Source organism: Arvicanthis niloticus, chromosome 13 (assembly GCF_011762505.2).
Source record: "Arvicanthis niloticus isolate mArvNil1 chromosome 13, mArvNil1.pat.X, whole genome shotgun sequence".
Classification (NCBI taxonomy): Eukaryota; Metazoa; Chordata; class Mammalia; order Rodentia; family Muridae; genus Arvicanthis; species Arvicanthis niloticus.
The window spans coordinates 52,880,305-52,905,373 of record NC_047670.1 but is presented as its reverse complement, the minus strand read 5'-3'; the positions used below and the strand labels follow the sequence as shown (position 1 = coordinate 52,905,373).

Here is a 25,069-nt window from a genome sequence, read left to right as displayed (position 1 = left end):
TGGAGTGGCGTTGTCTTCTGGCTCCCTTATTCTTCCGTACCACCTGGTCGGACCCTAGAGCCACCAGTTTGGTTCAGTCCCATTTTGGTGCCTCTGCTCTATTTTCCTTGTAGAACCCCAATGGTAAAGCCTCTTTCCTAAGGCTGAACAGAACTGAGCTGTCCAGAGTGGAATGGTGACATGTCAACACATTGGTTGATGTTGGTCTCATGTCAGATCCTACAGAGACGTGTCATTAGCGTCCCGAGAGCAATGTGTGCAAAGGCCCCAAGTACACCAAAGGCCAGAGTGTCTTTTTTTTTTTTTTTTTTTTTTTTGAGACTTTTGTTTTCAGATGGACACTTTTGTCACCACGTGGTTGTTATTGACAACATTTTCCCAGCTCCTTGTAGGCCATGTGAGCCTTACTGGCCCTGAGGTCTAATGGTTCGTCTACCCCAGATTTATCTTTTTTTTTTCTCTCTTAAAGTCTTTGAAAATAGAACATTCACTGCCCCCTTGGCCTTAGATATTTCTCCATCACAAAATCCATGCCTGAGTTTGCCATAGACAAATTTTTTTTTTCAGAGCTGAGGATTGAACCCAGGGCCTTGCGCTTGCTAGGCAAGCGCTCTACCACTGAGCTAAATCCCCAACCCGCCATAGACAATTTTTAGGTGCCCCGTTTGCCGGTTCCTGGATCATTTTGTCTCTCAGCCTTGGCACTACAGTTATACTTTCCCTTGCATTTGGCAGGGTCACACTACACAGTAGGCTCAGAAGGTGGTGGACCTTAGAGCCACAGCAGGGGCTCAACCATGTATCTTCTGTGACACTCTCCAAGGCCTGCCCATTGCTACCTTGCTTCTGCCAAGGTCAAAGGTTCCTCCTTTTAGCATAGGTGTTTAGGAAGAAATAATGTGGTGGTTGTTCTTCTTAAAATAGCTCTTTGTTTGAATATGCTGCTGCAGCCACCGTGGTCTCGCTCCCAAGGCCGAGCAACACAGTTCAGAACCCAAGGGAATGAAGTATCTCGGTTTCTAAAGCCATCTTATCTGACGGCTGGAGCCCAGTCTCAGTGTGCCAGACTTGCTGTTCATCTTAGGAAGGAGCAGGCTCGTGTGCTGAGGGGTCGCTGAGAGCTCCCACGGGACCAGCCCTTTTGTTTTCTGTGAGATGCCAGGGTGATGTCATGTTTCCACATTGTGCTTCCTGTCCCGCTGATTGCTTCTATTTCACGTGCCAAAACCCTCACTCAACCCAGAAGTCCCAGGTGGGCCAGATTGTAACAAGAGCAGTGCTTTTATCCACTGAATCGTCCTAGACCTGGGGTTCTGGTGAGAATGTGTATAAACCAAATCTAAAAACTCCTGCCCCTCAGAAGCCTCAAACATGAAATTCAAATTGGGAAATGAAGGAAGGAAAGCCTGTATCTGCCTAGATAATGGGGAATCCACATTCCCCTTGTCTGGGAGTGGGGCTCTCTTAGCACATCCACTGTGCTGTGCTGCTCTGCCCTGCCCCTTACTGTGCCACACAGTGCCTCGGAGCCTCACTTCCTCTGTAAAGCTTCTAGGTAGCTCCTGGCACGCACCACATCTGGACTCTGGTTGTCACTGTTTAAGTGAAGGTCCTATGCTTGGCCTCTTACTGGTATCTCCATTTAACTGAGCTCCTACTGGGAAATAGGCTGGCCACCTGTTCTTGCTTCTAGCTAGCTGCTCTCCTTCCCACATGGGCTCTATTAGCTGTCAAAGGGCACTCAGTGTTAAGTATACCCCGTGTGAGTGACAGTGGATGTGGTGTACGGAAGCCCCCCCCCCCCCAAGCTTCCCAGCCCCTCACTCCCCCAGCTCTGGAGGTAGGCATTGGCTCTGGGTTTGGTTCCTTTGTCAGGCAGGTCCCTGTGTCACAGTTCATCCCCAAAAGTAGCATCACTAGGGGTTGCTAGCAGAAGTCCCAGCAGATGCAGTGCTGTGGGGTGATCAAAGCCTTTGTGGCTGCTGGGCAGGGCCTCCCTCACGGCCTATATATGTGCATCAAGGTTCCACACTGTGACTCCAGGAACATTCAGGCTGCATTTGCCTAGCTTGTGGGCGGCATGGCCAATTCTGTACCACAGCTGCTCTGTTTTTTCCTTTGGGGGGAGGTGAGGCTTGGGACAGGGGGCGATTGGGCACAAAGAGCCTCTGTGGCCTGTGAATGGAGCAGCTTCCTGGTGTGGCCGAGTGGGAGCAGGGCCACTTGCTCAGTGTCTGTGTCTCTATGAGCATTGAGTGTGTTCCTTCCTCCCACCTGAGCTGTGCACCCCACTTCTCAGGGCTCAGCTGGCTAGTGTTTCTGCCTGGGGGTCAGCCCACAGAGTTCTTTAGAGCCCTCTGCAGTGTCCATCCAGCCATCCAAAAGAACCGTCATAATGACCCTCTGTCCCCTTTTGTTTCTGCCAGCTGTTTCAAACATCTGGCTCTGTGGCACACTCTACATGAGGGACCGTGTGTTCTTGGCTTTTATCGGGCTGGAGTTCCTACAGTATGAGTTTTCTCCAAGGCTGAGAACAAAGTCCTGGCATGACTTCATTTTTCTGTGGACTTGTGTCTTTTCCCCACCTGATGCCATCTAACACTCGCAAGGTGACCTCGCTCCTGTCTTCTATGCAGCACCTAAACCCTGTCACTATGGGCTTTCTTGCTTTGACCTTCCTGGTCCCTTGAGAATAGAGTAATTGGAGGGAGAACACACAGCTGAAGCCCCCTCTCCCATTCCCATTCCCATTCCCATAACTCCCTGGGAAGAAGGAGGGCTGCAGCTCCACCTACAGTCAGAGCCTCTTGTTACCATCCAAGTTGCTCTCCCTAGTGTGGAGCAGCTGACAAGTGACCGAGCATTGTCCTCAGCCTAGCTTTTCTTGGCAGTTCCAAGGAGAAAGCTTTTGGTCAGTGCTGGGGAAGAGCCCTGTCTTCATGCCTGGCTTTTATGCAACACCCTCCCCCCTCCCCTGCTTTTTTTTTAAGCCTTGCAGTTTACCAGAGAGAACACAGGGAGGCGAAAGGAGCTGGACGCACATTATGGTCAGCTCCCCAGGCTGCCCCTGGATCAGGGGATAAACTGTACAGTGAAGACACAGGAAGCATGGGATGAGGAAAAGCAAAGCTGTTTGGAGAGTGGGCCTCCAGACCAAGGAGGTTGGCCTTGGTGGTCTTGAGGCTTGAATCTGTTCTCAGTGAGGCTTTATGCCTTGTGACCCTTGACTGTCCCTTAGCAGAGGCAGGGCCCTCGCTCCCACCTTCCCTCCAGCTTGGGGTCATTTTTCCCCAGAAGATTGTGCTGGGAATACTGTTGCTGCTTGAAAACAGCCAGTTTCCTAAACTGAGCATTCCTGCATGTGCCTGGCAGGGGCAGTTCTTGTGCTGCTTAGCAGTCTGTCATCTGTGTGTTTGGAAGGAGCAGGAAATTTATTAGAACTGCTCACAAGGCATTGTGAGCTTCCTTAGAAACATGGAGGAAAGAGTGTGTAAGGTGATTGTAGGAAGGAGCACTGAGCCAACCCGTCACCTTGAAGTAAGGAGCCAACTTCAGCCTGTGCTCTACAGATTGGGAACTAGAGGCAGAAGGGTAAGGGACCCCCTCCTCCCAGCACCCTGGGAGCATCCTGGGATTTGAACCTTGGCTATCTGACCCAGGTGTTTGCTTTTAAAGGTCAAAGCCGACTGGAAGACTTGGGGATGTTGTAGGTGTTCAGTATTAAGGGTGTTGGCAATTTTGAGTTTCTGCCTCTGGAAAAGGCTTTTAGAGGACCCAAAAGTGGCCTTTATGTTACTGAAAGATTTACACAGGAATGCAGAGTGTGAGCTATTTTTTAGCTAGCGAGGGTCTACTTGATTTAGGAGGATAATGAGCTTTTCCAGTGTTAGAGGAGGGTGGTGTGTGTGTGTGTGTGTGTGTGTGTGTGTGTGTGTGTGTGAGAGTGAGAGAGAGAGTGAGAGAGAGAGAGAGAGAGAGAGAGATAGAGAGAATGAGAGAATGTTTCTTTGCAGTTTTCTGGGACACAGTTGGATCCTTTATCTGCATCTCTCACAATGAAAGATACATCTTATTGTCCTAGAATCTGAGTTTTTTTGTTTGCCTTTTGTTTTTTAAGACAGAGTTTCTCCTTGTAGCCCTTCCTGTCCTAGAACTTGCTTTGTAGAACCAAGCTGGCCTCAACTCAAGAGATTCACCTGCCTCTGCCTGCCAAGTGTTGGGATTAAAAGGTTTGTGCTCCCACGATTGGCTGGAATCTTGAGTTGTCACCTCCCCAACCCTCCAAGCTTTAGTAGGAGCAGGAACACCAGGGAGTGCTTTCACCCTAGGCTGAGATTTGGCCTTGGAAACAGTTGGACACTTAGACACACAATTTAAATGCTGTTGAGACTCAGACTTGTTAAAACATTTGTTTCTGTTGCTTTCTTTAGACCTATTCAGGCCTGTTCTGTGTGGTCATTAATCCTTATAAGAACCTGCCTATCTACTCAGAGGAGATCGTGGAGATGTACAAGGGCAAGAAGAGGCACGAGATGCCACCCCACATCTATGCCATCACAGACACTGCCTACAGGAGCATGATGCAGGGTGAGTGCTTTGGGACTGTGTGGTCCTTGCCTGGCCCCTCCAGGGTTCCATCTTTTCTTACCTGTGGTGTCAGTCACTTGCAGGAGCTGATTCGCACTGCTCTAGTGTCTGGTGATGGTGGGTCATCATCCAAGAGCCAGGCCAATAAAGGACATGTTAGTAGAAACTTTAGAGACTATACTGTTTTTCTACTTTCCCATCCTTCTAAGAGTTGCCCACATCAGTTTTCAGGTCTGTTCTAGGTCCTTCTATTTATTGTTCCTCATTCTTTCTCCCCGTGTCCTCCCCTCAGTGCCCCTGCCTTCCCCATTCCTTGTGTACAGTTGGTGATGTGCAGGTGTGCTTTCCCTTTTTAGAGAACAGATGTGAGGTCTCCCCTGGTGGCTGCACCCCTCTGTGTTCTCTGTCCCATCATAGAGTGCTTCTGGAGGATGTTTGTTTACTGATTCCCTCTCCCCCAGGCCACACCCCTAGGCCACTTCCTGACTAGACTGACTGACAGGTCACCTGTTCTCTTTGTAGGTCTGTGTTCCTACCTTCTCCCCCACTCTGCCTTCCCTTCAGTTGTCTCTCTGCCCCCTTGGGCTCCTCCTCCCTGGTCCGCTTGGCTGTCTCCAGGGTTCTCTCTTCTGCCTATGGGTGATTCTCTTAGGCACATCCTCAGCCCCGGCCTCCTTCAGTGCGGTGGTTTCTGCTGTCAGTGCATATGTAATCCTACGTCAGACCTGACTCCCAGCAGCCTGGCTGCCTTATTTTGATAGTGGTTTCCTGTGTTCTTTGTTCTTTAAGTTCTACAGTCCATCTGGGCAGTGGCGGTGATGCCCCTTGTATTATCTTTGCTTGGTTTAGTGGTTTAAAATGGCAGTGTGCACCCTTCCCTCTGCCCACAGTGCTATGTAGAAGGTATTTCTCCGTCGTTAATTAGGCAGCATGCCCAAGTTTGGCCTAGCTGTTGGCTTATGCTCACATCTATCAGAATTCCTGTGGAGGCCAGCCCTTTGGTTTGAAAGTAGGATGCCTGTTTGAAAGTGCTAATGAGAACAGTCTGCTGGGAGAACATTCTGTGAGATTCCAGAGGAGTCTGAGTCTCTGTCTCTAGAGGTTATGAGTCACTTTCCCTTGGCTCTCCCCTGGCTTGATGGAGAAGTGTGTTTGGGGTCTTCCTGAGTAGGGACGCCCTCGTTCTCTACAGGATTCAAGCTGCTCTCTTCGGGCCTGTCATGGGAGAGCGATGGAGAACAGCTCCTGCAGCCAGTCATTGGAGCCGGTCTTTTACTCTCATCAGAAAACTTCTAGGGCTCTTTTCTTCATGAGAAGAAAGTTTAGGGAAGGATTCCTGAAAGTCACATAGGTTAGAAGTGGTTAAGAGAAAGAGATTTAAAAACAAACAAACAAAAAAACCAAAAAAAATCCCAAAACCCAATGTGTCTCCTTCCTTCCCAGCCTTGTGAGGGAAGGAGCTGGACCCTGAGGGCAGGAACAGGCGGAGGAAACACCAGTGTGGGGGACCTGGGAGCTGTGCAGTGGCTGGGGCTGCAGTCTCATCTGAAGCCTGAGAAACTCCCACCTTCCTTTCTGTTTTGCTTTGGCCACCATGTGGACCTACTAAGTACATTCTAGGCTGTTGAACAGTGGACCCACAATGCCTTTAGCAGTAAATGTCTTGTTCTTGGGATGTGAAGGAAGTTAGTCACACGGTGCCTGTGTCATGGTGGGTAACTGGTAGAAAGTGTTTCCAAAAGGGACCCTGGATTCTTCCCCTAAGCCAGGTATTGTAGGTGGAATCTTGGCCTTCAGGCTGTTGGAGCTTGTTACTCTGTTTTGGGGTGAAACCTTAGGGCTTACGGAACCAGGTATTGTGAGTGGAACCTTGGTCTTCAGGCTGTTGGATCTTGTTACTCTGTTTTGGGGTGAAACCTTAGGGCTTACGGAACCAGGTATTGTGAGTGGAACCTTGGTCTTCAGGCTGTTGGAGCTTGTTATTCTGTTTTGGGGTGAAACCTTAGGGCTTACGGAGGTAGGTTGCTTTGGTTTTTGCATCTTAAAAGGTATAGCCAGATGGTTCCTCTTCTGTCCCTCCTCCCCCAAGAACTAGACAAACATTTCCTTCCTGAGTTGGCCGTGGTTTATGACATACTAGCATTCATTTTACCAAATAGGGTGGTTGGTGGCTTTGTCTGGGGACTTTTATGAGACAGACTTTTTGAGCCCTCCCAGGGCCCTTGTCTCTGAAGCCTTCAGTGCTGGCATTTGCCTGCTCAGTCTGGGTTCCTTGTGGTTCCTTCCATTTTATCTTTATGCTTTAGATGGCAGGTTATAAGCTACTATATAAGCTATAAGATAAAAATAGGTATATTTTTATCTGTCAGACATGACACTTGGGATGCTGTAGGATGCTTGGCAGTTATCCTGGCCTCTTTTAGTCTTCTTTTGTGTGACGACAAAAAAATATCCCCAGCCACTTCAATTAGATGTTCCCTGATAGACAAAATTATCCCCAGTTGAAAATCTGTAGACTAAGGTCAACCATCAGCAGCTGTCTGGACCCTGTACTGTCAAGGATTCAAGACACAATCTCAAAGAGTGCTGGGATAGATTAATATTGTCTGCCATGGGCACAGGATAGGGCATTGGAGAATACGGTTTCTGGCTTATGCCACACAAACAGGTGATAAGAAATGCTGGAATACCAAAAGGGCGGGTCTACTACATTGTTACTGGAGGCCCTGGCAGTCCAGATGGATAGAGAAGACGTTGGCCGACACGTCTGGGGTATCGTTGCATAGCAAGGCAAGCTGCTGCTGCCTGGTGCCAGGGCAGTGGCAACAGGTGTCAGGTGTCTTGGAGTTCAGGGAAGCTGTGGCCACTGAGGCTGGTATGGCAGCGAAGGCACCATGGAGGTAGAGCCCACGGGAAAATTGGCCGCTCTGTGTTAATAAGTGGTTCTGCTGTGGCCCAGACGTGCCTGCAGTTTTGTTTGTTGTTTTAATCTCCAGCCTTGGGTTTAATTAGAGTTGTGTTTGCATGCTTACCACTCTGGCTCTGGCTCTCCATGTTTCGTTTTTTTGCAGCTGTAGCCATGAAGAGGCCTTTCAGCCTTCCGACCTGTTGAGAGCTTGAGCTCACATTGCCGCCCAGCATGTAGGGTGCAGGCACATCCCAGAGTGGGCACTGGGGCCGCGTGTGGAAAGACTGGGGGAGGGGAGCTTTTGGCTTTCTCTGGGGCCCTTGTTGATAAGAGTGAGTGAGTGTTGGTCTGCTCAGTGAGAGAATTTGGCTTGAGCTGTTACTCTTCCAATGCAGGTAGAAAAGAAGCTGTGCTTCTTGTTAGCTCTGAGCCAGGTCTGGCTCACTGTCAGGGATGCTGGCGTTTCAGTGAGCTCACAGGGTTCTTCGGGGAGACAGCAGAGTTGGCTTGCATTGCAGGCCTGCCCTTTGCACTGTGCTAGCTTTCTCTCCATCCCGTCTTTGCTTCTCTGGAAGCTGCTTTGGAAGTGGTTGCTCACTGAATGACCACATTTCTCTGGGTGGTTGACTGACTTTGCTGGATAAACAGTGACAGCGAGCTTGGTGTGTGCTCTTCCCATCTAAGCATGGTCCTTCTAGCTCACAGGTGAAGGGATGGGCTCAGGTATGATAGCTGATGTGACATCTATTGGAACTAGGAAAGGGGGGGGTGTCTCTTGATTTTTCTGAACAAAAAGGTCATGGCCACCGTTGCCCTCTTTTCTGGCAAGTCCTTGAAGGAATTCTTTGTACTCTAGCAGTTAAGTGGGGGCACATGCACAGGAGAAAGACCTCCCCTTCACCTCTCAGTATCTGCTCATCTGGTTCCAGGTCTTCTTGAGGAAAAGCCCCTGGCTCATCAGGAGCCAGGAGAGTCTTTTAGGTTCTGAGTGGCAGCATTGGAGCTGGAGCAGTGGGAAGCCACAGATGTGATGACTCCACTTAAGCAGGAATGTGCTGGCCAGGAGGTCTGAGCCCTGCCAGCCTCCTCACAAAGGCCCCACTGTCTGCTGGGAAGTATGGAGCCAGCCCTGTGCCTGATCCTGTGCCTCAGGAGACAGTGTGGCTTTCCTGAGGAGGGCCATGCTCTGTGTCTGTGTGACACAGGGCTAGCCTCATGCCTTCTGTGTACTGTACACTGCAGAACATTTACTCATGCAGACCATAGGTCTTGCTGAGAGGAATGCTGACTGGTACCCAGAAGTACCAGATGTCGGTGTGGGGACTCTCTGATAGTGACACAGGTGTTGTGCCCTGGAACTTTGAGGGGGGGTAGGCATGGGGTTTTAAAAACCACTAAACCATTTTGTAGGCTACAGTCAAGGGTTTGCTGGGCCTCTTAGCCTCAGCTATAGGGAGAAGCCTTGTGAACAAGAGGGGCTGCCTAAGTGGAGTTTAGATAGGATAAAGCAGGACCCTTGCTCTTTGACTAGCTGATTGGCCCAGCTATATAGAGTCTTCATTTTTTCTCTGCCTCTCAAGCTTGACCCAATGTGGTGAGGCTAAAGAGTCTGAGGAGTGGTTGTAGGGCAATGCAGGCCTGTGTGTGAGGCAATGGAGGAAGGGGCAGCAGAGGACTGAGCTTCCATGGGCCTTTCCAAAGCCCAGTCCTAACACTACCCTCCAGCCTGTTCACTGGCAAATGAGCAGGTACCCCCTCCCTTTAGAGGCTTTTCAGTCTCAGCCACTGAACTGACTTCACAGTATTTCAGAGGGGCTTCAGCCCTACAGCAATGAGGCCTTGGGCTGAGAGTGACCTTTGTGGTCTGGTTCAGGGTCTCTCTTTCTCCCCTATTGCTGGTGGCCCAGTAGAGGCACTGAGCTGACTCACAAACCTCCCACCGACTTCTCCCACCCAGCTCTGGAGCTAGGAGCCTGCTCATGGCGGCTCCTTGGATGGCAGGTCTGCTCTTGGAGTGAGCTGCCTTATAATGTCACCAGTTCTCTTGGTGTCACACCTAGGTTCTGCTCTCTAAGGAGGAGCGATGAGATATAGATTTTTTTTTGTGTGTGTGTGTGCTGGAGATTGAACCTTGTAGATCACTTTCAATTCGGATTCAGGTAATCTGCTGACCCATATCCCTAGCTCAGTAGGTTCTTTTTCACAACTCAGCTTTATGGTTTTCACCAAAACTCAGCAGTTCCCACCACACCCATGCTTTGACCTGGGCCAGCAAAGCTACTTTGAGAGTAATTGGAGAGTTGAGCTCATGGTTTTGTGAGTCAGTGCACCCTTGTTCCTGCAGCAGAGGTAAATGAAGAGATGATCCAGTGGTTAAGAGCATTGGCTGCGCTTCCAGAGGGTCAGGGTTTGAGTCCCCTGCATCCATATGGTGGCTCACAAATATCTGTGACTCCAGTTCTAGGGGGTCCAATGCCCTCTTTGGCTTTGGAGGGCACTAGGCATGTAGACATACATATAGGCAAAACCCATCTTTTAAAACTCCACTGTAAAATCCAGTGGGCAGGCCATGTTTGCTTGCTCTCAGCGTTGTTGTCCAGTGTGTGTCCTGCCCTCCCAAGTTCTGGCAGAGACTGTGGCGGGGCTATGGCCCAGTCGGTGTCCTAGGGCCAAGCAGTGCTGTTATGTTCAGACCAGAGAGCCGCTTCCCTTTCCCCATTGGCTTTCAGGAGTAAAGCTATCAGATGAGCAGATAATTCCCTGAAGTCAAAATGGGCAGCCTGTACACATAAGTTCCTGCAATCTTGACCCTGGGGTACCAGCGCAGGGTTGACTCCCATTTTTGGCATTCAGATAGTAGAGCTTGTGTGTGGGGGGGTGTCATAGTCTGTTCATAGTCTTGTCTGTTGACATTTAGCTGGTCCAGAAATGCAGTAGGAAGTCCAAGCTGAAAGGTGAGGGTGTGCCACTGTGCTCCTGTGGCTTGCTCTTCTTGGCAGCCTCCAGCATACTTCTTAGTAGACTGGCAAGGTTGCCGGAGGCTTCAGTGTTTTTAAGGCAGCGTTCCGCAGCCTCGTGCTGATACGTCTGAGATTTTTAGGTGGGGTGGGGCAGTGGAGTTGTGCATTTGTCATGGGTAGTGGGCACTCAAGTGGTTTTGGATTTCCAGGCCAGAAACCTGTTGGAGATGCCTCTGCCAGATGGGCTGTTATCAAGAATGTTTTGTCTCGGCCTTGCTGGCAGAGAAATGGAAAAAGTTCGATTGTGCACCTGAGTTTTGCTGGTGCATCTGGCCAAGAAAAAGCTTGTTTGGGGCTTTGCTCACTTCAGCACAATGAAGGTCATCTCTGCAGCTTTGTTCTAATCATCCAGGCAGGGAGGGGTGCCAGACTTCCTGCCTTCTGCACCTGGGGCCCAGGCTTCTTGGACCAGGTCTTCCGAGGAGCACAGGCATGGGCCCAAGTCCATCTGTCTAGTGAAGATTGCTGCTAAGTGACCTACTTGGGGACTCACTCTGGCAAAGGGCTTTTGTTTTTTCTTTTTTTTTTTTTTTAAAGATTACTTATTTCATGTATAGGAGTACACTTTAGCTGTCTTCAGACACACCAGAAAAGGGCATCATATCCCATTACAGATGGCTGTGAGCCACCATGTGGTTGCTGGGAATCGAACTCAGGACCTCTGGAAGAGCAGTTGGTGCTCTTAACCACTGAGACATCTCTCCAGCCCCCAAGGGGCTTTCTTCTTAAAGGTCTGTTTGTTGGAGACTGCTAGAAGATCTCAGTTCAGCCTGTCTGCTAGTAAGTAGGAAGTGGTATTTCACACCCTCTCTTCTCTCTTTTCTGTCTACTTCCCAAGCCTGTCACCCAAGCCATGATCAGGCACTGTGGAGATGGCGTCAGAATCACTCACAGGCTCTCATTCATCATGAAAGTGGCCATGGCCTCTACATAGAGGCTGGACCCAGCCTGTTGGTGATTTTAACTGGGACAAAGGCCTGAGTTCTCTCCTCAGCTCTGGACTTGAATCAAATCGTCAGGTTCCTCAGGATCTGTGACCTTATCTCCAGGACACATAAGGCCTTCCCACCTGTAGTTTTGAATTGGAACCCCACATTTTATATGCTTTGCAAAATCCATTGTGCTGTGGCTTCCTGAGACCTAGATGATGTCCAGAGAGGTGACTCTGGAGTTTGAGCATGAGGCAGTGTAGAAGCCATCTTGCCCATGTAATCTTCACACAGTAAATCACTCTCAGGTTTGCTGTGGAATTTTCTCTAGAGCACATTCACCAGGAGGCTACTTGTCATAGTCCTGACTTGGGTAGGCATGTTTGCCTACCTTGACATATCTTTTTCTGAGCTCCAGAGAACCCAGTGGATCTGGAGATGAGGTCCCTCAGGGAGGCATTCACCCAGTTAGGGCCTTATGACAGTTCCTCCAGGGAGGTACACTCTCTGAGCCCAGCCATGAGTCAGTTCTAGTAGTGGCCTGCACCCTTCCTCCTGTACTTCCTGTCTGGCTGATGTCACCACTGTGTTAGTAGTCTCAAGCCTCACAGCCTTTTATGGACAAGAATCAGCCATAGCTCCTCTGACAGAGGAAGTGAGCCATAGCGTGTCTGCCCCTCCCCCATGTGTAGGACTCCAAATGCCTGGGATGAAACACCTGCAGAGGCCTCAGGTGGTCTTCTGAGTTGGCTAGAAACCTGTCCACTCTGGGTGGCCACATTAGCTCTGATCTCATTCTGTGGACCCAGCCTTGGGGCTTCTGGGTTTAAAGTCTACTTAGGAGCAGCAAGAGCTTGACTGCTGAGTGTTTAACTTATAAGAGCCTTTTTTGCGGTTCTGGAAGGTTCTGTTAGGAGTTTGGAGACGTAGTGTGGGGGTGGCTAAGGAAAGTATTCCATGTGGGCCTGAGGCATTATTTCCATAGGTCTTTAGAACAGACCCTGCTCATTCCCAGAGGTCAAGGGCAGGGCTAATGGCTTCCTTTCTAACTGCTCTGGGTATATAGATCAATAATTGTCAAACTGCTCTCTGCCAGCCAATGTCCCCTGCTCAGGGTTTTGTCAAGATTCTGACTGAGGAATCAGGCTTCTGGCTACCTCAGCCACATCCTCTGAGATAGGGCCGTGGGCTGAGATGGGGTCCTGGTGGTTCAGAGCCTGTGTGTCTGAATAAGGTTATGCTGGTGGCAGTTACCTCCCCAAGTCCCAGGTAGAAGAAAGAAAAAAGGGCATTTCAGATAAACTGTTAGACCGCATAGGACCAAGTACAGACTTGGGCAAAAACAAATGGCTTCAGGAGGCCTCCGAGTGTCCTCAGCCACTGAGATGACAGTGTGAGGCAAGACTGTCATCCTGAGTGCTGGCAGCAGAATGGACTGGCTCAGGCCTACCACGTCTGGGACTTCATTATGTGTAAGGGATGCCTCGAGCTCAGGAGCAGGTTTTAAACATAATGCTGTGAAAAGTTACCTGCCTTTCCTGAGTGGGGAGGAGGTCAGGTGTCACACTGAAACTTCCAGAAAGTGTTGTAAGGATCTTAAGGATTTAGAGGTGTGTGAGTCACTCTAAGCAGGTGGCTCCTCCATCCTCAGTGCTGGAGGAGGAGACCTCTTGGCAGGTCATCTTTGTGAAAACAATGGCTCAGCAGAGTGTGACGAAGCAGGTTGGGATTGTGTTTGGGCTGTATTGATGGCAGCAGAGAGGACAGGTCAAGGGGGAGAGCCAAGGGTCCTGGGTAGGCAGAAGTTTTATTGTGAGTCCAGCTCTGAGCTTTAAGCGTTGGTAGCATTTGCAGGCAGAGCTCTCTGTATGTGTATGTACATAAGTACATAATATGCTGTGGCCCTCTTTATACACAAGTGTCGGTGTATGTGCTGCTTGTGCACTGTGTTCCTGTTTGCATGTCTGTGCACATATTCTTGTGCACCAGGACACACACTTGTGTGTATGCAAGTGTGCTCCTGTGTGCATATAGGACTAAGTGCAGCTGCCTGCATGTCTCTGCTTTTGTGCATGTGTGTCTGTGTGGGTTGGCCACCCTGCTTCCTGTTCAGTAGTGAATAATTCTCTGACTCCTCCTCACATAAAGGAATTCCAGTCATCCAGGGACTGGGCCTGGACAGCCCTGGGAAACAGTTCCTTCTGAAAGGAATGGAGAATGTTTCCTTTTATGGTAGCACCAGGCCCTTTCTGCTCCTGCCTCGCCAGCACACGCAGGTACATTCTTGCCTGCTCCAGAGCGGTGACTAAACATGCCCGCCTGCAGCCACAGCTGGGGCCGACCACAGGGAGCTGCTGGGGGAGGGCAGGGCCTGGGATGACAGAAATGCTTGCTTCAGCTTCGTGGGCTATACTGCTGTTGGGGGAGAAGGGGTGGAAACAGCTCTCCTCTAGCCTGTCCCCAGCCATTCCTGCCCCCCTAACTGAGGCTCGGCTCTGCTTAGCCTCAGTTCTTGTCCGGCAGCCTTGAAGAATGCATTTTTTTTTTTTTTTTTTTTAAACAGGGCAAAGGGGAGGAAGGTTGAGTGCCTCCTTCTTGACTTCTCTCTGAGTGGTTCTCAGGGAGGTGGTGGTATTGGTATGAGTGGGATGATGGGCTCCCATTCCAAGATGGTTTCTTTTTTTTTTCTTGTGTTTTGGTTTGTCAGCTATATGGTTCACCCTGGCCTTAAGTCCACTGCAGTTCTGCCATGGCTCCCAAGTGCCTAGCTTGGTGGCTATTTCTTGGGAGATTGGAATGATGGCTGCAGCTGAAGCAGCTGCTGCCTGTGTGGGGGTCAGGCTTCCTGTTCCTGTTTCCTGTATGAGTCCTTATAGAATCTGGATGGCCATGTGTACTCAGCACTGTATGCTGCTGAGATTGGGCCAAGCTAGAAAGCCCACCTACAGGAGGGCCGGTGATCTGCCTGGTCAGTCGGCTATTGCACACAGAAAGCCATGAGTCATTCACCCAGCACCTTGTCACATGGGGTCCAGAGCCTGTGAGAGAGCTAGGAGTGCCAGTGTGATGGCCAGCGGCCACCAGTGCCCCTGACTGGTTCTCTGGCTCCCCTTCCCCTTCCTGAGCTACTGCCACTCTGTTATTGAGATGACAGTGAACTATCTGTGAGTTGGTTTACTGTGCTCACAGGGTCAGCACCAGGTTTATTTTATGTGTTATATTTATCAAAGTAATCATGAAGTAGGGTGGGTAGCCAGTGTACGCTGTGTTGTGAAGCCCTATGGTCATGTACCTCACTGGGTTCTGATGTTACTGAACGGCTGGGGACTTTAATTAACTATAGGGTTTGAGGTCTGCACGTTGTCCTGGAGCTTAGCTTTCAGAGTGCAGGGAACTAGTCGTTCTTCCATGCAGAGAACATTCCTCTGTCTTCTTGCTGAATTTGTGAAGTTAGGGTGGCTGTTGGAAGTTCTTGCCACTGGCGTAGAGAGCAGGCTGTTACAGGCGCATGCCAGAAGCTGCCATTCATCCCTGCCTCCCCTCCCTCTATCCTGTCATCATTGTGCCTTACATGAATCAGGCACCATGCATGTGGGTTCACATGTGTCCCTTTTATACGTGCTGCCTTAGAACATGGAGGACTGCATGGGGCTCAGAGAAGGCCATCATCTCTGGTCTTAGACTCTGTGAGGCAGTGTCCCACACTGGGACTTTCCCATTGCAAGCTAGGCCTTGCCATGCTGCCTGCTCTGATTTCTGGCCCCTTAAACAGTATTCCTTGCTTAAATGTGGGCAGTGTTGTAAGGGCCTGCTATGGGCATCTTTTCCCTGATATTCATGGGATGGAGTGGGCAGCAGGGGTGTGCAGCCAGAGCTGGGGCCAGGCAGCTGCCTGGGGCTCCACCATTGTAGATGTTCTTCCTCCGAGGCTGTCTGCAGTCAGCCCAGATCAGAGGCCTGGGAGGGGTCCTTCAGAGAAGCATTTAAGTCTTTGTTCCTTTTCTTGGCAACTCTTCATGGAGATGGGAAGGGAGAGGTTTCTTCTTCCTATCCAAGGTAACCCGATGTCCTTTTTGTTGCAGACCGAGAAGATCAGTCCATCCTGTGCACGTAAGTATCTTCTGAGAGAGAGAGAGAGAGAGAGAGAGAGAGAGAGAGAGAGAGAGAGAGAGAGAGATATTGATTGAGAGATTGAACTCATCCCTGCTCTTATTTCTGGGGAAAGATTATTTTTATTCTGTCAAAAGCAGGTTGATAAGCTTATTCCCAGTTCAGGGCCCTCCCCTCCCTGAGACAGAACTCAGGGCTATGCCTGGTGGTCCCAGTGAGCCTTGTGTGGGTGGGTGTGTGACAGCAGAGGAGCACCTCAGGCTCCAGCAAGAGCCACCAATAGGCTTTTCCAGAACCCCCAGCATGCCTTCTGGCTCTGATTTGGGCTGATATAGCTGCTTTCCATCTTAATAAGGAGGTGGGGAGTGGAACAGAAACTTCCCCCCAGGGATGTTTCAAGGGAACACATGTAAGTGCCTTTGGCTCCCAGGTCAACAGTTGCCTCCCTGATGTCTAAAACATTGGGCTCTGAAGGTTGCCAAGTGACCAGGGTAGGCAGTGGGTATGAATCGACTTTTGTCTGGCTCTGGCAGGCCATGGGAAGCAGACTGAGAGACGATCCCAGAGCGTCACATTTGGTTTGCTGTTTCTTTCCCTTCATGTTGGGTCCCTCATGGGTACTCAGAAGGGCAGAGTAGTAGACAGCAAGCAGCACTGTCTACCACAGGGGTGGAGGGTCTACCAGTGGGGTGGAAGGTGAGGACTTTTTAACTCTGTTGGCAGAGGTGAGTCTGGAGCAGGGAAGACGGAGAACACCAAGAAAGTCATCCAGTACCTGGCACACGTGGCCTCCTCACACAAGAGCAAGAAGGACCAGGTGAGCGCTCAGTGCCTCATCTCTAAATGAGGATGCTCCTGGGAACAAGCAGAGGCCGACCTGCTTCCCTCGGCGGCAGCTTAGTGGCCTTGGGAGTGGCTGGGTAGTAGCAGGTCCATTCCATTCTTGGCCTCCGAACTCTCTAAGTTGCTATGAAAACTGGAGCCGTCCCAGGTTTACACAGCAGAATGCTTGGCATGACAGCTAATTGCTGCTCTCAATTTGATGGAGGAGAGGAGGATTTGGGTTGACCTGCCTTCGATCCCCTATCCTTGTTCTGTTGTGTGAACCAATGCCACTGGGTGGACAGTCCCTCACTGAGAGAGCACAGTTGGAACGTCATCTTACCTCCTTTTTTCCCTCCCTCCCCCCTTGGTGGATTGTGGTGGAACTGCAGTGCCCTGGCTAGGTGAGATGCACGTTTTACTGCACGTTTGCACCAGGAATGCGTGTTCTGCCATCGTGTGCCCTTGGACTCCATACATTCTTCTGAGCAGCTTTTCACCCCACACCTTGTCACTCTCTGCAGCTAGAACTTTCCCTAGAGGCTCGGCTCACTGATTGTCTTGGGAGGAGGGCTGGGCGTGACTCACATGGCAATTCCTGACTGGGCCAGCCTCATCACCTGGCTTTTCTCAGAGCTCCAGACCTGCCTGAATTCCAGTTGGGCCCTGTGCACTTCTGATCTTGGCATGGTGGGATGTGCACCTGCCTTCCCAGAGCCCCACACGCTCGGTGGTGCACACCAGCACAGATGGCTGGCCCCTTGTCTCCTGGCACAAGCTGGGAGAGATGCCAGGAGGTCCCAGATTGGAGTTTTCTGGTTTCCTTGGTTGCCTTGAGAAATCTAAGTGCCAGTGATGTCATCCCAAGGCTATTGGGGTGCTCAACTGACCTCACTGGCTTCACCGTACTGGTGTCCTATGCACTGTGTTCACTAGTAAGTGGGGTGTGTCTCTGCATGCATAGCTGGGTTGCCGCCACATGACACCCATTTACCGTCTTTTGGAACCAGACCAAAAACAATTCTCTACACGCCAAGCTTCTTGAGACTTTCTGAAACATTTTTCATGGAATTATATTTAGAAACTAATAAAGTTTCTTTTCTCTCTCCACCCCCCTCCTCCTTCATTTTCCATTCTTTATAGGAGACCTGTTTTAAAAACAGAACTGTGAGGTTAGGAGGTCTTTGGCTGTGGTTTTCTGTCTCTGAATTTGGAGTAAAATCTATTTCCCAGCTATTTATTGAATGCTTGGTATGTGACTGGTTTTTAGGAGGGTGCTGCTGCAGTGACAGGACCCTAGTTACAGAGCAGTGAAAGGGCCCCATGTGCCTCATGTCTGGGTTCCAACTTTAGAGGGAAGGCAGGCCTCCAGCATACAAATAATTGGGGTCTTAGGGTGATGCGGGAAGAAAGCTGTGGAGACACATCCCGTGGTGGGCACTCTGTGCCTGGTTCCTCCTCCAGCTAGAGTGATGATGGACTGGCTGCCTCTGCTGTGCAGTCACTGCAAAGGCCATTGACCAGTGGAGTCGTTTTCCAGGCTTGACGCTCTACTGTGATTTTCCATACTTGACATGCTCGCAATGTGAGGCCTGTCACACTTGTTTCTGGGAGAGAGCTCTCTTACCTGCAGCAACTGACTTAACCTCCCACACCTGCAGGCCAAGCCCACCAGACATTTTATTCGGCCTTGGCTAGGTCTGTGGATTTTCAGAGCTGATCTTACTTAAGAGACAGGCAGGGTGGACTTCTGTAGTCTGAGCAGCCATCCTGTCTCCCTCATTTTTTTTTTTGTTTGTTTGTTTTTCGTTTTTATTTTTAATGTACTAATGGAGCCCCCTGGCTGAAATTACCCCCCAGCCCCCAGAAAGTTTTTCAGAAATTGAACTTAGGATCATACACCAGCACATTTCATATTGTGCAAATTTTATTCACAAAGTCTTTCCTGTGCCTAATTAGATGTCCGTAAAGCAAACTGTCACGACCACAGCAGCAGGGAATGGGCTCTGGCTGCTCCCGCTTGGCCCAGTATTCCTTCTCTCCGTAGCAGCTGTGTGTGGGCTCAGGCAGAGAAGCCTGGGCTCTGCCTCTAAAAGTCAGGCAGGCAGAGGCCCTGTCTGAGGGAACAGGAGTGGCCCCGCCATCCTGGCAGCCTGGCCTCTGCTTTGCTAGGAGTGTCACTGGGCAGGGAGCAGCTCCTATCCAAGTCTGGCTGTGTGGGTTGCCTGTGGGCTGATCCCAGGTCTGCTCAAGGCTTATGGGAAGAATCTTGGCACTTGTTGACTATTGGTACCAAGTGCACATGCAGAGCCATTGCTGAGGGCGTGGCTGTCCTTCCCCTGTGGCCTGGCCTCACTGACCCTCTTCTCAGGAGTAGAGTGACTTCTCCACTTACGTGATTGGGACATGGAAGTTTCTGCAGAAGAGGGGAGCCTTGGCTGAGGTGGCAGGGTGAGGAGGCTTAACCTGGCTCACTTCTGGACTCTGGTGGACTCCAGAACCTTGCAGGTGCCCTGTAGACACGTGGTGTCTGCAGCAGGTGTGCTGGAAGGCAGGCAGGTGTGGTGTTGCTGACTCTTGTGAGAGCTGCTGCCACTGCTTCCATGTTACCTTTCATCGCTCTCAGGTAGCCGCTGTCCCCATAAAGCCCTGGCCACTCTCTAGCCCTGCTAATAAATGTCAGCCCTGCTTGGTGGGGGTTGAGTGCTCTCCCCTCCAGAGGTCTAACTGTCACAAGGAATAGGGTCCTGGGTCCTCAGCCAGTTTTGGCCATTGTTCATCACTGCTTGCAAAATTGATTTGGTGGCCAGTGGCCAGGGCAGGGCTATCAAAGTGACTGGCGATGGTCTGGGAGAAGACTTGAATTTGCTGATACATGGCTTAGTGATCCTGAGCAAATTGTCCCTCTTTTCCCAACCTCAGCTCCTGAGTATGAAACAGGGCAGCTGTCTTCTGCCTATGTAAGCACCATAGGTTCAGGGACAAAATGCACACGGCTTTCCTCCGGCACCCAGCAAGCACCAGGATTCCACAGATAGGATTTGTGAACATTATTGATAAATATCTGGGGCTATAAAATGGGCTTCACCGATCCCTCATTTAGATGTCAGGGAAGGTTTGGAGGTAGGAGCCCATAGGGGCAGTACTGTAGGGACAGTACCACTGACTGTCTCAATGGGATACTTGTGTCTTTTGTATGCAAAGGGAATTGTGGAGATTAGTTGTGCGGAGGGGCAGAAGGCCAGTGGCCATAGGGTGAGACTGTCTCAGAGACCCGCTGTTTCCTAATTTCCCTGCTCTCGACACTCTTTCCCAGAGCTAGTAGCTTTCTGATTTCCTGACAGGTCAGTTTCTGATCAGCCTGTTTGCAAAGGCCCAGCAGGAAGGAAGGAGGAGGGCAGAGTGGCAGCTCCCAGGGCCTTCCCTGCAGGCCTCTGTTCCTACAGAGACTCTGTGGCCTTTCTGAGACTCTGGGTTCCTCCACAGGGCGAGCTGGAGCGTCAGCTGCTGCAGGCCAACCCTATCCTAGAGGCCTTTGGAAACGCCAAGACGGTGAAGAATGACAACTCCTCGCGATTCGTGAGTACTAGTTGGTGGTTCCCGGTTCTCGGGAGACAAGGCGCCATGCACATACCTTGGCACTATGGCTTTCTGGTGCTTTTATCCCAAACAAAGACTTGAGTCTTTGTTCACTCCTCCAGTTGGTGTTCAAGTTCTTGACAGCATGGCTCTACCCCTTCCTGTCTTAGTTAGAATGGCCACAACCGCCTTTACAGAAGATTGGAAAAGCCAGTGTGGAAGTATTATCTGTGCCCTGTCATACCAGCAGCCCGTGGGTTCACAGGGTCAGGTCACATGGGAAGGAGAACTGCCCATAACAGGCAGGAGCCCACTCCAGGCTTGGGCGCAGTGATTAGTTAGCCTAGTGTCTCTGAGTCCTGAGTCTTGTCCTCAGCTTTTAAACACAGCTTCTGGTCTTCCTTAGCCTCTAGGTACAGGAGCAGGGCTGAGTGAGACCCCTTGTTCCCTCTCTGAGATTTGTCTCCTCTGTATTTGTCTCTCCCCAGGGTAAATTCATTCGTATCAACTTTGATGTCAATGGCTACATCGTTGGTGCCAACATTGAGACTTGTATCCTTATGACTGACCAAATCAGGAGATGGGGCATTGTAGGAGGTGGCAGCCTTCATAGAAGACTGGCTGCTTCCTGATTTCAGCACCTCCCCTTCTGGGTCTCGTGTTAGCACTTGTGTGGCATCGGGACAATATCAAGAATAGCTTGACTCATGGAGGAGCTGACTAGAAATGTGACCCGGGGCTCAGAGGAGAGGACTACTGGAAACCATTAGTGGGGCCCTTGTGTGGTAGCCCCATGGTGGCTGCTGTTCTGTGTCTCCCTTGTAGCAGCCCATGGCTTTTGTGGAGTATCTCCACAATACTGTCACTCAGCCCTCAGCAGAGTCCCTTTAAGCAGACATGGCTCTCCCAGTGTGTGAGCTGCAGCCTCTTTTAGTCCAGCAGCCTCTTTGAAGGCTGGAGGTGAGGTGGTTGGCTTTGCTCTGCTTTGCTGTTCTCTGCCTTCCTTCCTTCCTGGTGACATTCAGTTCTTTTTGATGGAGATAGGACTAAGGCAGGGGGTTGCCTTCCCTCCAGTGTGTGTCGCTCTTTAACCTACCCAAAGATCTTCTGGAGAAATCTCGGGCTATCCGCCAAGCCAAGGAGGAGCGAACCTTCCACATCTTCTACTACCTGCTGTCTGGGGCCGGAGAACACCTGAAGAGTGAGTCAGGGCCTGGCTGGGAGGGGCTGCATGTCACTGGGGTGTGGAAATAAGACTTGGTCTAGGGAAGAGAAGCAGGGAAGACTTCTGTCTTCAGGCACGGCACAGGCAGAGCTTCAGCCTCAGAGCTTTGATGCTCTAAGTTACGTAAATGCTAGCTGTATCTGCTGTCTCAGCATAGAGTGGTCCTGGGTGATCACAGCCCCAAGTCTTGGCGGTCACAGCATTGCCTGGAGCCTGTGAGTCTCATACTTCACTGACCATGCCTTTCTTCTCCTCCTCACAGCTGATCTCCTGTTGGAGCCATACAACAAATACCGCTTCCTGTCCAATGGCCACGTCACCATTCCCGGGCAGCAGGACAAGGACATGTTCCAGGAGACAATGGAGGCCATGAGAATTATGGGTATCCCAGAGGATGAGCAGATGGGTAAGGTCAGGCCCTCCTGTGGTAGAGGTGCTGAGTCTGGCTGGCAGCTTGAGGCTGATGAGAGGCCTGTAGAAAACCTCCTGTTGGCTTGGGGCTGGGGGTCCCTGTGTAATGGAAGGAAGTCTTTAAGAACAGGCTTGAGGGTTTGCTCCTGGTGATACCACAGGCAAGCAAAGGAAACAGAGTCATGACTCTATGAAATGTGGAAGAGGCTGGCAGGTCAAAGATGCTCTATTTAGTGGCAGACACTATTTAAACAGATGAGTATAACTGTCCCAATAAAACAGTATTTATAAAAGCAGGCAATGGGCCTTGAGCCAGAAGCATGTCCTTACTGTAGGTTTAGAAAGGCTGAACATAGGCCTTTGATCCCAGTACTTGGGAGGCAGAGACAGGTTGGATCTCTGAGTTTGAGGCTAGCCTGGTCTACAGATTGAGTTCCAGGTCAGCCATGGCTGTTACACAGAACAACCTTTCCTCAAAAAGAAGAAAAATAAAAGAAAGAATAAGAAAGGTTAACCATATTATCAGACCTTGTGCCTGACTAGTGCTGTCAAGCTGAGGTGTAGGAGAGACAGGCCATCCTCAGTAGTAGTGAGCCCCCGAGGCAGATAGCCTCCACACTATGAGACAAGGCCAGATACTCTGACACCCCAGGAAGTGCAGTACCTATGCTTAGCCAAGGATCTCTGGTGGACTGGCTACCCACAACCAGTTGGGGCTTCCTCCAACCTCTGTCCACTCTGACCTGTCTTTTTTAAACACCAAAGGCTTGCTGCGGGTCATCTCTGGAGTCCTTCAGCTTGGCAACATCGTCTTCAAAAAGGAACGGAACACTGACCAGGCGTCCATGCCAGATAACACAGGTAATACCAGGCTGTCACTGAACTGAGGGTATGCTTAGGAGAAAATCAGCAGAAATTCCAAACCTGCCTCTCTTTTTAACTCTGTGTTTGTGGGAGTGTAGCCGCCAGTTTTGTTTTGTGGTTTATGGGGTTTTCTTGCGTTGGATTTCAGCCATGTTGCTCAGGCTGGCTGTAAGCTTGAGGTATTCTGTTGTTACCTGTCCTAGTAGCTGGGATTACAGCTGTGCCTTGTTGTGCCCTCCTCCAACTGTATCCTTTGAACAAACATAAATTACACATAGCAAGTGTCTGTGCCAATGAGATAGGGTACCTAGGAACTTTCTTTTCTGGCCTGAATTTTGCTCACTTGTTTCTGAAGTTAATCCACTTGTCCTGGTGCTAAAAGCCATTTCTGCTTGAGGGACAAAGTAACCTGAGCTTCATCCTTGCAGTGGTCAGGATGTGACACCATGCAACTCAGCTCTCTCAGCCACTACTGTTTCCTGTTTGTCTGAGTCTTAGAACACTGTCTTCACTTGCAGTCTCCTAAAAACATTCAAAGTGGGTTGTGTGGCTTTTATTGGATACTTCTATGGGACTCCATACTGCTGGGCCTCGGGTGGGCCTGTCCCCTTGAAGGCCTGATTTTGGATAGAGACCTCTATTAACACTGGTTGAGGCCTCGGGTGTACCGCCGTGTCCGTAGGCCTGCACTGTGGCTAGCTTCAGTGACTGCGTTTGCCATTGCACTTTTCTTCTGCACTCACAGGCTACATGTGGCTTTAATTAAACCACGTCTCACCCTTGCCTTATTTTTTGAATTTGTCAGCTGCTCAAAAGGTGTCTCACCTCCTGGGGATCAACGTGACTGACTTCACCAGAGGCATCCTTACCCCACGCATCAAGGTGGGCAGAGACTATGTGCAGAAGGCACAGACTAAAGAGCAGGTATGTTGTTGTGTTGTGTCTCTCTGTGTCACACGACCTGGGCTGTCCTGGGAAGATAAGATGTTCCTGCAGCTGTGCAGTGTGAGGCCTGTGTGGGCTGCCAGCTGTGTGGAGATTGTTGACTAGAGCTCCTTATTCAGAGCTCAGCGCTGCACAGAGCAGAGGCTGAGGGACACGCCCGCGCTGCACAGAGCGGAGGCTGAGGGACATGACCACGTCCACCTTTGGAAAGTGCTGCCTTTAGGGTGCTTGGTGCTCAAGGTGATGCCGCACCCTGCCTCTGCTTAAAATGAGGCCTCGCTGTTTCTGTGGTGTGGGTCCTGGTGCCAGCAATGATCCCCGTCATATTCGGAACTCAGGCCAAGTGGCTGTTTCTTTACCACCTGCTGCCTTGCTACATGTGTTGAGAGACAAGCAGGGTCTTTACCGCCTGTGCCAAGCAAGTGTGTTTGTCATTCCTGGGCCTGGTGCCCTTGAAAGCTGGACTTCCTCTACCTTCAGCTCTGGTCATGGAGGATCCCATTGGATAGCTGTGAGCCTGTGGCTGCTCTTGCGAAGGGCCATGGTAGAAAAGACAAGAATGTTGTTTTCAAAAGCCAGTGTTCCTAATTGCTGCCAACTGTTCATGTCAATAAGAATTAACAAGAAAGTTTGATCCCCCCCCCCCCATTAAAAAAATGCTACAAAAACACTTCAGAAAATGCAACAGAGTCAGAAGAAGCAACAGTGTTTATTGGCTTTCCCATGAGGGTGATTATTTCCTGCAGACTCTTTCTTTTTAACTTAGTTTCAGTTCTGGCTTTTTACTAGGAGCTTTAGAAACCCGTAGAGCAGATCTCCAGTCTTGGCCATTCTTTGCCCTCCTGTGCTCACCCATGCTCTTCTGAAGCAAGCCTTGGGATGTCACCGCTTTTGTAAATACTTTATGCAACTGTTGCATTAACAAAGGTCTTTGCAGATATCTGGGTCCAATATGCTGTGGGGCATGGAGGTGTTGCAGCTGTTGTCATTGTTCAGAACTTCATTGAGCGCCTGTGATGCCTTCCTCATCCATGCCTAGGCTGTTTCTCTGGGGAAAGCTTCACAGCGAAGTCACTGGGGCAGAGGCAGGGGTTTTCAGACTTTGTATCTAACCTCATGCCCCTGATGTTGTCCCTAGGCTGACTTTGCCATTGAGGCTTTGGCCAAGGCTACCTATGAGCGGATGTTCCGCTGGCTGGTGCTTCGCATCAACAAAGCTCTGGACAAGACCAAGAGGCAGGGCGCCTCATTTATTGGGATCCTGGACATCGCTGGCTTTGAGATCTTTGATGTAAGTTCTGACCTTCACACTCCCCGACTTCCCCCTCGGCTTCTTGGTGGCCGTCTCCTTGGCGAGTCTATTGTCAGGATCCCATAGCTGCTCACACTGGCAATCTTCTGTGCATGGAACACTGTTGGTGTGCATTAAACAACACAGGTGCATGCCTGTGCCAGCCAGCAGGGTTAGAGGGGCCGGCCTTTGAGGTCAGGCTCCTGGAGATTTCATGGGCACCTGAAATCTGCTTGTTCTCCTAGCCAGAGTTTGTACTTTGAGGTCACACATTGTTCCTGTTCACGAAGGCTTTGAGATCCAGTAGGAAGAGCTAGTGAGAGAGCGCCTACATCTGCTGCTCACAGTAGACCTCAGAGAAGCCAAGAGCTTAGATCT

General features: G+C 50.4%; 1 protein-coding gene across 1 annotated transcript in view; it reads left to right on the top strand.

Annotated features, from left to right (window-relative positions):
- The window catches only part of Myh9 (myosin heavy chain 9), an 81,764-nt gene that overhangs the window by 30,440 nt on the left and 26,255 nt on the right, over nucleotides 1-25,069 (top strand). Inside the window, exons 3-12 of the mRNA XM_034517390.2 lie at nucleotides 4,431-4,587; nucleotides 15,527-15,554; nucleotides 16,278-16,371; nucleotides 19,863-19,955; nucleotides 20,444-20,507; nucleotides 21,058-21,156; nucleotides 21,443-21,586; nucleotides 22,357-22,452; nucleotides 23,261-23,379; nucleotides 24,539-24,691. Coding sequence (XP_034373281.1) covers nucleotides 4,431-4,587; nucleotides 15,527-15,554; nucleotides 16,278-16,371; nucleotides 19,863-19,955; nucleotides 20,444-20,507; nucleotides 21,058-21,156; nucleotides 21,443-21,586; nucleotides 22,357-22,452; nucleotides 23,261-23,379; nucleotides 24,539-24,691 — 1,047 coding nt within the window. The remainder of the gene's footprint in view (nucleotides 1-4,430; nucleotides 4,588-15,526; nucleotides 15,555-16,277; nucleotides 16,372-19,862; nucleotides 19,956-20,443; nucleotides 20,508-21,057; nucleotides 21,157-21,442; nucleotides 21,587-22,356; nucleotides 22,453-23,260; nucleotides 23,380-24,538; nucleotides 24,692-25,069) is intronic.